Source organism: Dermacentor andersoni, chromosome 2 (genome assembly GCF_023375885.2).
Source record: "Dermacentor andersoni chromosome 2, qqDerAnde1_hic_scaffold, whole genome shotgun sequence".
Lineage (NCBI taxonomy): Eukaryota > Metazoa > Arthropoda > Arachnida > Ixodida > Ixodidae > Dermacentor > Dermacentor andersoni.
This window is the reverse complement of record NC_092815.1, coordinates 74,709,390-74,721,393: the sequence shown is the minus strand read 5'-3', so window position 1 is coordinate 74,721,393 and position 12,004 is coordinate 74,709,390. Positions and strand designations below refer to the sequence as shown.

Genomic DNA, 12,004 nt, shown 5'->3' with positions numbered 1-12,004 from the left:
TCTGTCCCTTTGGTGCGACTTGGTCTTGGTTTCGTCGAGCAGGTGCCGCAGCAGGTTCCTCGTCTTCCCGCTGTGCACCTGCCCGTCTGCCACGTTGCAGATCTCGTTCCACTGTTGCGTGCTGAGCGCGCGGCAGTGCTCCTCGATCGCTCGGTTGAGTTCCGCCACCTTCTTTCTGAGTCTGCGTTTGAGCCGTTGTTTCTTCCAGCGATTGAGTATCGACTGTTTGGCTTCAATGAGATGCGCTAGCCAGCTGTCTACTTTTTCGATCTCCGCGTCCGTTTCAAGTCATGAGTCATGACATGAGTCCCTTCCTGACCAGGGAGCACAGGCCTCTCCCGTCGGGCGGGCCCTTGTGCACCCTGAAGCCGGGAAGGTACGTTGCGTCGGTTAGTGTTTCTTGTGATAGTATAACGTCCGGCTTCTGCCACAGAAAACAACGTCGAAGTTAAAAACAAGGTGTAGAGCCACTTTTAAATACCAAAAGTAGCCTATATTGATTTGAAAAACGGTGGTTCGTATGACAGATAGTCACTTTCTTCAGTCGAAGGATTTCCCATAAGCGAACGAAACAAGTCAGATAAGAGAGGGCAGCTTTTCATCCTACATGAACTGCAACACTGTCTCAGAAAAGTGGTTCTCAATTATTCAACGTCTGTAATTCTCCTGTAAACCAGACAATGAATCTGTTAGTCGCTTTATCGACGAGGCGCATGATGGATGATCCGTTGACTAAAAGCCGCCGTTTGTCGCTTGACTGAGCCCGGAAGACGCAGTTTAAATCCGGCGTTTCTTTTCTTGAACGCTGTGGCATACGTCCTAAGGGCACCACTAAACCATGTGTTAAGCGTCGACCGCATCCACAGGATCACGTGGGAAACGCTCCCTATGCGTGTGAGGTCAACGGCACGCAGGTTCATATGACGCGACTGGCATATGATGATGGCCTACATGCCGTGGTAGCCCTGTGGCTATGGTGTCCTGCTGCTAAGCACGAGGTCGCGAGTTCTACCCTCGGCCGCATTTTGATGTGGGTGAACTGCGAAAAACCATCATGCAATTAAATTTATAAGCACAAAAAAAAGAAGAAAGAAAGCCAGGTCTTCAAAATTGGAGTGGAGGACTCTAGATTGAGTCCTTCACTACGGCGTTTATCAAAGCCACTGAGTTGCTTTGGGACGTTAAACCCCACGAAGTAATCAAGTGATGGCCGTCCCTGCTCGAAGCCTTCGAATAATTTCTTTCGGTGTTCACGCGATGTCATGGGGGAGGCAGGTAGACACACGTGGTCTGAGAATCATCATTCATGGAAGAAATTTTGTTGTGACGCTCTCGGTCCGTGAGAGACAGTAACAAAACAACTGCACTTCACAAAGGAACCAGCGTTCCTGTTGGTTTGAATCTATCTATATATATATATATATATGGTGTAGACGAGGAGTATGTAAAAATATTGAAAAAAATCTATAGCGGCTCCGCAGTCACTGTAGTCCACCATAAAGAAAGCAACAAAATCCCAATAAGGAAGGGCGTCAGGCCGGGAGATACGATCGTTCCAATGCTATTCACAGCGTGTTTACAAGAGGCATTCAGAGACCTAGATTGGGAAGAATTGGGGACAAGCGTTAATGGAGAATACCTTTGTAACTTGCGATTCGCTGATGATATTGCCTTGCTTAGTAACTCAGAGGACCAATTGCAATGCATGCTCACAGACCTGGACAGGCAAAGCAGAAGGGTGGGTATAAAAGTTAATCTGCAGAAAACTAAAGTAATGTTTAACAGTCTCGGAAGAGAACAGCAGTTTACGATAGGTAGCGAGGCACTGGAAGTTGTAAGGGTATACATCTACTTAGGACAGGTAGTGACGGCGGATTAAGAATGGGCTAGGGTGCGTTTGGCAGGCATTCTCAGATTATGAACAGCAGGTTTCCATTATCCTTCAAGAGAAAAGTGTATAACAGCTGCGTCTTACCATTACTCATGTACGGGGCAGAAACCTGGGGGCTTACGAAAAGGTTCTACTTAAATTGAGGACGATGAAACGAGCTATGGAAAGAAGAATGATGGGTGTAACGTTAAGGAAATAGAAGAGAAGGGAGGGGGCTGATTGGTTGAGTGAACAAACGCGAGTTAATGATATCTTAGATGAAATAAAGAAAGAGAAATGGCCATGGGCAGGGCATCTAACTAGGAGGGAAGATAACCAATGGTCATTAAGGGTTACGGACTGGATTCTAAGAGAAGGGAAGCGTAGCAGGGAGCGGCAGAAAGTTGGGTGGACTGATGAGATTAAGAAGTGCGCAGGGACAACATGGCGACCATTAGCATATGGCCGGGGTAGTTGGAGGAGTATGGGAGAGGCCTTTGCCCTGCAGTGGGCGTATCCAGGCTGATGATATATATATATATATATATTATAATACCGAGACCAATCAAGTTGTCCAGCGCTCTTTATTCCAAAAAAGACAACCCCCCAGCTCACGCGCGAACAAGTCGAAGAACAGGGAAGATGATGCTGGCTATGTACAAATGAAAACGACGAAGTACGTTAATAGTTCTTAGAATATATATAATAAAGACAGAAGGGGGAGGGGGCTAGAAATTGAAAAAGATGTAGAGCTCGTCGTTGAATTGCGTCTTCATAGGACGGTAAGCCACATTTTCTGTTCTATTTTTTTTTTATTTGAATGGATACTAGAATTTCACTATGACAACCCGATATGTTCACTTCTTGGGGCTGCTCCGCAGAGGCCCTATTATTATTGCTTAATGTTGTTCGTAGTTTTAGTCGATCGTAAGCCATTTTGGCCGTTCTATTCGCTAAAGTGCTTGATGGAAGATGACGTTCTGCCATTAGGAACATTTCGTATTTGTGCAAAACTTCCCGCTGAGGCCATCAAAGGCCCGAGAAAGCGTCAATGACGAACGAAGAAATGGAGGTACATAAAGGAACCTTCTCACATATGAACTTAATTCCTATTGAGCGATCATGTTTCCGAAAGGATCTGCTATGGGCCCCAGGGAAGCTTCGCGACTTATTATACTTCTAAGAGACGCCGAACTGCTCGACAGAGGGTGACTAATCAGTGACAGGGAAATAGACGCCAAAGCGGAACAATTTCTGGCCTCAATCGCAGAGACCCGCCTGTAGCTACAACATACTACCACCACTACGACCGAACTATAGGCTTATAGCAACTGCATATAAAGTCAAATAAAGGAAGTAAATAATAAATCGAACAATTTATTATCGCCCACAAAACACGCCAATGCTCGACTCTTAGAATTGACTCTAGTCATCCAATGTACAAGACTCAACTGTCTTGTTTCGTAACCAGCGAAGTATATGGCATACCACATACGCACAGAAAAACAAATTCGTCTCTCGGAGCACGCTTTTGGTGCTTCAGCAAAGCCCGTGTCTTTCCAAATTGCTCCACTGCGAAGGGGCACGCGCGCACGAGGAAGCTTGTAAGATGATCTCCAAAACGCTTACGCGCGCCTCTAACAGCCAGCGCGCGCGAAGCCGCGGCATTCCTCGGCGATCCGCCGCTCGGGGGTCGCGGTGATCGCGAACGCGCCGTCGGCGGCGACGCCGGAGGAAACGGGAGAGAGACATTTTCTCCTAGAGAGGTTCCGGGACCAAGGGTCAGGCGTGCGGGCATCTGTTTGCGTTACGGGCGCCTTGGGGAGGCGGGGGAGAGAAAGGGACGGGAAAGCGGGAACAAAGGAATAGTGATACTGTGTGTAGTCGCGTGACTCTCGCGCGCACTCCGCACCCGAGTGTCGTCTTCGCTCCGTCGGCGAAGTCGCCCCCTCTCCTGGAGCGAAACTGCACCAAACAGATAGACAAAGAACACGTGGAAGAATCAAGCAGTACAGCGAATACAGAGAGTGAGAGCGGGACTGCGGAGGGCAACAACAAAAACGTCGAGAGCGCGCGCGCGCGCGCCGAGGAGCAGCGCGGCACTTCGTCTTGAGCCCCCTCCTAATGGCGACTTTTTACCGGAACATGTACCCTGATATGCTCTCCTCTCCACCGATTTCCTGCCTCCCGCTGCTTCCCTTACATCCCTACGCCTCTTTCCCGAAGGAAGACAGTTGCGAAGAGGAACTCCGCTGCTTCTTGCTCTTAGATTTAGCGCACAGGAAGGTTCCGCCTATATATGTTAGGTCGGGCTGCACATCCCTCCTCCTCACATTCACGACCGCCACCTCTTCCCTATCTCAAAACGAGCGCCCGTAGTGCTGCCTGTGGGGGTGCTGGTGCTGGTAAGGCAACGGTGCGCCGTCTCTCTTCCCAATATTTTCTCTCTTATCTGCGTGCCGCGCGACGGGGCCACGGCGGATTCCTTAGTAAGGACGCCGAGCGCTCGCGTCGGCGCTCCGCGTCTGCCTCTTTAACCGCCGCAGCTTTCGCGGCGACGAACAAAAACCGCGCAGTGACGGCCGTTGTGAGCTCACCATCTTTTTTTTCCTTTTTTTTTTACGTCACCCCTACCCACTCCTTGCCTTCCACCTCCCGTTCTCCTTTGCCTAAGGGATGTCGGAGGCTCTCGACAAACTAGCCTCGTCTCATTTCTTTCCTGCGCCTGTGCAGGTTTTGTTACTTCGCTTAGCTTTCTGTCAGATTGCTATCTTCTTTTCTTCCTCTAGACTATCGGGAACGTAAAGAAAGCTAGCCAGAAAGTCACGGATGCACTCAGTTATCTACATGTTGGCGTTTTCATGTACGTAGTCCTCCTCCCTTCGTGCCCTTTTCGTTATTAAGTTTTTCTTTTTTGGTTAGGGTACTTCTTGCGAATACTCAGCTAGGGCGCAAGTGTATAATGTTTTCGCCTTCTTTCGCATTTTTTTACGTTCTCCAGCGAAACTTAATTAATCAACCTATTCCTGCTTCTCAGCGGGAATGCGCAGGAAAGACGTGGCCGGCCGTCGCGGATTCGTGCTATGAACTGGGGTTAATGCGCTCGCCTCCTGTTCAGCTTGTCGATCTTATTTACAACCAGATACGTCAAAGCGTGATAGTTTGAGACTTCAGTGGCTTAACAGAGCTGTACCTTTGAGCTCTTCTATTGCGATTATCATGGTAGCCTGTGTACGAGGTTGGTCCCTAATTGGAATGACTGCTACGTTTTGGCAAATGTAGTTTGTAAAATTTCATTTTGATTCTGGCACAAACCTACCCGTATCAATGGAAAGTGTTTTCTCTTTCTTTTAGTGTTATTTTTCTTGCAAGTTAGGCCTAGTTTTTGTACTAATGTAACCTCCCTTATGCCCCATTTTCCTGAATTAAGCTATTGCGTTCATGATGTCCTTGTCTAAAACCAAACTTCTTAAGGACGTACGGTAATGTGGACAAATCACTTAGCTTTTATAGCAGCACACGAATAAAAGCGTCTCTGGGATCACAGTGGTATTGTGCTCATGAACGCTTGCTCGTTCGACGCGTCTATGATTGAATCAGGCGAATCGCACAGAGGCGAGGAATGGAAAGCAGCGTTGTGCAATATAATTAGGATAACATGACGACCTGTGTAAAGCAGAAGTAGGTCTACTGCATATAGCAATTTTCGCGATGGATGTGCCACTATTTCTCGTAGCGCTACCAAAGTTATTTGAAACATGCTTTCGTTCTCGTACAGTGGAAATGTAATGCCTGTAGTGACACAGTGTGCTGTGTCACGTTTCTCGCTGTAATCTTAGGAAGAATGCAAAGTCTCTGTAATGACAGGTCCCCCAGGCACAATTCCTGACAGTTTCTGAACCGTAGAGTACTGACACCAAAGTCACAACTTATTTTACAAAATAAGCCCTGCGCTTGAGTCAGTCAAGAATGTGGGTCGACTCAACGAGTCGTTGCAACGATACGCCCCGTTACGAATCGGACCGAAATAGCGGGTAGACTTTGTTCGTGGCGAGTACGAGTCGACTTCTATAGTTGTACGCATTGTTTCGGGAAGGACTGCGTACCGGTGTTTCCATAAGCATGGTAGGAAACAGCCGTCAGCTGAGGTCTTCGGCAATAAGTTCGGTACATCACAGGCCCTTGGAGCGAATTGTGCTTTTGTAGGAAGATTTTTGTGAGCAACACGTCGAATCAGGCATGCTGATGAAAGAAATAGTCGCGATGATTTAGCAGTAGAGTACTGACACTACCTTGCACACACAATGAGCGCCAATCAAGCCAAGACGTTAACTACGTGCGGGCTTATAGCGGAGAGCCGCCAGAAACGCTTCCTGGATTATTAATAAACGTTGCTTTATACTGTCTAGCACTCAAATTAGTGAAATACTGCGGAGAGCACATGCTTGCACTCGCGATAGCCAGATTTCCAACTTGACTTATCCGATTTAATTCGAACAGTGAGATTAGTCATCGGCGTCGTAATAAACAACTTAGAAGTACAAATCTACAAGGGTTCGCGTAGTCTCGCTAATGCGAAATAACATTTCGAGGCTATGCATCGGAGTCCTTCAAAGCCTATCTTCCTGTGGCAGGCTTACGCTGTGTTGCTTATTATACCTCCAGTATTTGAGCTAAACATTCATTTGGCTCTCTAGTATACTTCTTTATACCTGGGGGACACTTCTAGCAACCAGCTACGATATTCTATTGAAGTACTTCAATCCGGGCTTTCTTGAGGCAGAAGAGATGCTGCCGCACAAAAAAAAAAAAAAATAGAAAATTGCACATGCGCAAAGTTTTACGCATTCTATCTGCACAAATGCACAGACAGAAGCAGCGGCTGTCGGGAGTTGGCAGTACGAAAGACTCCATCTCCTGTCCTGTATTTTTTTAGGTTGCATGGCTGCGAGTGGAGAGCAAGACGATCCTGACGATCCACAAGAGTGTGATCACGCAGAACTACCGCGTCCACCTGAGCGCTTCGGACCGCACCTGGCTGTTGGTCATCGACCACGTCCAGGAGTCGGACCGTGGGGGATACATGTGCCAGGTCAACACGGGGCCCATGCGCAGTCAAGTTGGATATCTCGACGTGCTCGGTGCGTTCTATTTCATTCATTTGTTCGTTCGTTCGTTCGTTTGCTCGTTTGTTCGAGCACTATAGCTGCCCTGGCGGCTGAGCTGTGGACCTCCGGTATTATTTCTTGAAACGCAATGAAAGTTTGCTTTAAGAAGAGGATTTGTTTTCATATCGTGAATGGGTGGAAAGGAGGCGAAAAGGAGTTTTTTGCAGAATGTGGAGCTTAGACCTGTAATTTAATAGCAACTTTTCTGTCTAGAAGCCCTGTTTATCTTATGTCAATTAAGAAGTGTTCCTACAGTTTGCTGCAGAAACTCAAACGAAGCCCTGGCGTTAATTTCCTCCTCAGGTGCCAGCTCATGTGCGCTAAAGACGACACTACACGCATTGATCGCTAGACAACTGGGCATTTTATGCCGCATTGAGCCTTCTGGTTAAAGAATCTGCTTCCTCATGCGCTAAATTCTAAGGACTTAAATTTTTCTATGTGTAGTACTGAGAGAATAACGCTGATGCAAAAACTAAGAACCATATTAGCGTACTTGGGAAAAAGGATGAGGCGGCCTTTTAGCCTGAACGATTAACACACGACCGGTCTTCTTGTGAGGGTCCGGGAAAAGGAGCTACGCCAACCATTGCTTCTTCTTGTGCAAAAAGAAAGAAAGAAAGAAAGAAAGAAAGAAAAGGAAAGGAAGGAAGAAACAAAGAAAACCAAGAATGTCCTTGTACACATCTCCCTGTTTCGTCACGAGACAACTGTCATCTCTTTAATCTCGTCCCGTGCGTAGTTCATATTGCTATATTTATCTCTGCTGTCTTGATATACAGTTGCATCGATCTGAATTCTTCTTACGCATCCCGCGACTCAGCGCGTCTGTCACATAGGGTTCCGGTCAGCTCGGCCACGAGATTATTAAGCAATGAGCGGGACCGACTCATCCGTGACAGCATGGTATAGCGCAAGCATATATTAACGGTGACACGGTTACGCTGACGTGACTTGTTGAAACAAGACAAATAGGGAGCTCCCGCTCCGACATCTCCGTCAGCACGGCAATTAAGGCAACCTTCGAGCCTCAGAGACGAAGCGCCGAGGAAGCGTCGACGCCGCTGCTTCTCTTAATAAGGGAGCACATTGTTTCCCATGTAAACACAGTCATAAGCGCTACACACGAGCATACAAGGCCCGGCTCTTCTTCTTTTTCCCTTTTGTCCCTGTGTCGTCGGTCCTGCCGGTGGGAAAACTCTTCAGCCACCCCTCCCACCTCGGGGGCGCGAGTAAGCGGCAATCGACCGAGCGTCCCGTATCGAACGCCTGCACGGAGCTGCGGCGTCAGCTTCTCTTATCAAAATGACAGCCGCAGAAGCAATCGACGCCGAGGCACAAAGGAGCCACCTCCTTCCTTCCCTGCAACCAAGCCCCAGGCGACACCCGGCCTCGTTCCTTATTCTCCCCCCATTTGCTCGATACTTCGCCAAACCAAGCTCGAACGGCAGCTCGGCGCGAGCTTCGCACTTCTGATCAAACACAGATCATCGCCGTTGGAGACCTTGCGGCGGCAGTTGCCCGGTCGAGGAGGTGGCGTCTGTCGCCTCCTCTGCGGCTGTTAGCAGGCGGTATGCGCATTTCTCTTCTTTATGTGCGGGCTCAGCGAACTGGGCAAATGGCGGCTGCCTAAATAGCTGTCGGGTGTTGTCGCTTATGCATTGCAATTAGCTTACTCCGCAGTAACATACTCGTATGGTGTGCTTATGGATGTTTGGAATATCAGACTGGTGCCGCATCAGCGGTACACGTACATGCAGTTGTTGTGAGGGCGACAGAAAGAATATATGCTAGTGTGAGGCTATAAGGCTATTTATTGCCCGTGTCAGCTATGATTGCTCTCAGTTGGTGCAGGGAGGCGGGTTAAGGTTGACTCAGTGCACTGAAGCTCTGAACGTAGTTCCGTGGTTTAGAGTGGTATGATGGCGGTATTTTTGTACTTCGAATTCGGTGATTGTGTTCGGAGCGCGGGGCCGACAAGCGAGGGTGTGCATCGGCCCAAGGCCATGGGGCGACAAGCTCTTCGGAGCGGCACTGCCCGTGGAGCTTTCCTTGGGCGCTGTCGAATGAGGGCCGGGCCAAGTCCCGACGTCATCGGTCCTGACCTTGCTGGTCCGGGCTTCGCCATGGTTTTCATCCAACGGTCGAAATGACCCGCCATGCGAGAGGCATCATGGATGGATGCCCGTCTCCATTTCCTCTGGTCTCGCTTTGCTAAATCTGTCGCAAAGCGAAATTACTACAACAGAGTAGATTTAAGCTGATCACACTCAGAGGCAGAGGCCGAGTCAGGTCAGCCGATGACAGACAAAGCCTTTCCTGTCAGGCACAAACTGAGCGATACTGTCCATTTGTTTCGTGGCCATTCTTAAGACATTGTGATGACCTCAAATCGCTGCAAATAGGCGTCGAGGTCATCGCGCGTCTCATTAAAGGATGGTAATACTCTGTGTGGACTATAAGATTTTAGCACAGCCAGTGCAGTTGCGTCATCGCTCGCGGAACGACCACTATCGTCCGCGTTCCAACTGGCTGCCAGCTTTCGAAGGTTGAGCTTGTTGTGAAGTCGGGGGTCCATGCGGCCACGAAGGTTCCATGGATGGTGCCATGTCAGGTGCCGGTAGAAAGAAGTGTGCCAAGCGACGGTTGAGAGAACAGAAAAAGAATTGTATTTAAAAAGGTACATGATTCAGTTTTACAAACATAGCTCCCGCTTTTGGAGAGCACTACATGTTAGAGTCTGCATGTGCGAGCGTCCGCCACATTCGTCCGGATCCGCTCTTTATGCTGTTTATTTCCCTATTCCCCTCGTCGAGGGAATTCACTGGCCAATCACAAACGCCGAATTATTCACCACCTCCCTTTCTCCAATGTACCATGTGTCTACAACGTTGAACAATAGGAGGCAACCACGTGGCAAACTGTAAACTGGCCGTCGACGACTTTCTTCGGGAGTTCTCGACAATGATCCTGTCATTAATCAGTGGCCTCTTCGTGACGGTCAGGAGGGGCGACGTTGTTGTTTTGAAGCGAGCTGCCTTGAGTGAACGAGGAGGCGTGATCTGCACTTATGGCAGCCGCATGTTTGCCGGTGGAGCATCCTTTATTTCTTCTGAAGGATCGCCCAGCACAACAAGCTTCAGCTGCAAAACTCGTTCTTCGGCTTGTAATCACTTTTCCTCTAGCTCCAGTTTGGTTGCTTAACTTTACTGACCCCAACACATGGCATTGTAGTTGTGCGCCCCGTAAACGTTGCGATCAACCTGGACTACCTTGAACCATCGGCGAAGGATAGTATCCTCTGCCTCCCGGCACTGGCAGCTCCAGTTTGGAGTTTCCCTAATGTCCCGCTTTCTCAGCCCCGCACGCCGACCCTTAAGCACCGAATTCAAAACACACGTAATTTGAATACCATCCTCCTGCTACATCAGACACATGCGCAACAGGCGCGTTGCTTCTATGTCGCGAATTGGCAGGAGAGAGTCACTAATAAGGCCCTTCCTGGAGGCAACCAAATATGTTTCGAAATAGCTCGGTATAACGAGCGCCACGGTCGGAAAGATTACTTGTCTTTCACCGTTTTAGGTACCATTACAGTTGATGAAAACAAGCCCAAGTGTCTCGCAAGTGACAGTTCCGTTAGCATTTCTGTGAATCAGACAATTTGCTAGAACTGCAAGAAGCTGGGCAGTGCAACACATGCGATTAAGGCCTTTAGTATTGGTGAAATTAGCGAGTTCGCCACTGAAACGGCGCAAGAAATGTGACTTCAGTGATGCTAAATTATTGCCCTTACAGCGTCGACAGCGGTTAATTCCAGCAGCACAACGCTCATGCAGAGCACTAACCCTATTTTAGCTGAACTTTAATCAGTATCTCGCAAAAAATTCTCAGAGGTTGTGGGTGGTTCCAGCAACATCGCAATGACTTATCGAGTATCTTTCGCCACTGGCCACAATGTATATATGTAGTAAAAGGGAACGATATCGACGCACAAATAATTCTGCACCCCTAGTCAAGTCGGGTATCTCCACCTGCGCCTTTCGATTCAGGTAGGTACGCTGCGATTCGGGCTTCGAGCTCTTTTTCAAGGACAAAACACTTACGATGGAAGAAAATACCAGGCAAAGTCAACTGTCTGACTAACAAGCAAACAAAAGGACAGACGGGCGAACACGGGAAAAGAATTACAATATCCCAAGGCTACTCACAATGTCAATCCAGCCCCGTCAGCCATCTTATTTGTGCGCGGTGATTTCATCATATCGTCCCGTTGTAGTGACGGTGAAGAGCGAAGCACTGGGTTAACAGTGAAAAAACATTAAATTAAGAATCCAACTCCTTATTGAGCGAATTTGTGTCCAGAAATACAAGCAACACTGAAATAACAACGATAGCGGCGAGCACGGCCGTCGGTCGTCGAAAAGATTAACTTACGGTTCAAGCCTGTGCGCTATTTATACTTGCACTGCCGTACTTTCTAGAGTGATCGCTGGTGCTCGCACACATTCGAGGGTGCGCGAATGTGCTAATCGCGTCGCGCGTGCGATCTCGTTCGACATAGGGAAAGATTCGCGACAAGATTAATTGCGACAAGATTACAGAAATTGCGGATGCAGTATAGGCTTGTTTGGCGCCGGGCGATAACTTGATAATAGTGATAATCCGGTGCAAAATTATAACTGGCACATATCAATAAAATTCAAATGTAAAAATATCGATAATTGTGATCAAATACTGTACCAGCCAAATAAAGAAAGTAACAATGTACAGAAAGTACACTACGTGCAAACAACCATAAAAGTTCGAGCATATTAGCAGACAACCTACTAGTGGTTTCAAAACGCCAGCACGTGTCAGTAGCAATTGAGAGAGGAAAGCGTCTTCACGATGCGCCACGTTCAGCACAGGTAAGAAGAGGATGTGCGCGCACGGATCCGAAATCGGTCACTTGCGCTGTCAAGCC

At 48.3% G+C, this 12,004-nt stretch overlaps 1 protein-coding gene across 1 annotated transcript in view; it reads left to right on the top strand.

Annotated features, from left to right (window-relative positions):
- The window catches only part of LOC126542001 (lachesin-like), a 115,239-nt gene that overhangs the window by 83,342 nt on the left and 19,893 nt on the right, over positions 1-12,004 (top strand). The window contains exon 4 of the mRNA XM_055076966.2: positions 6,807-7,011. Coding sequence (XP_054932941.1) covers positions 6,807-7,011 — 205 coding nt within the window. The remainder of the gene's footprint in view (positions 1-6,806; positions 7,012-12,004) is intronic.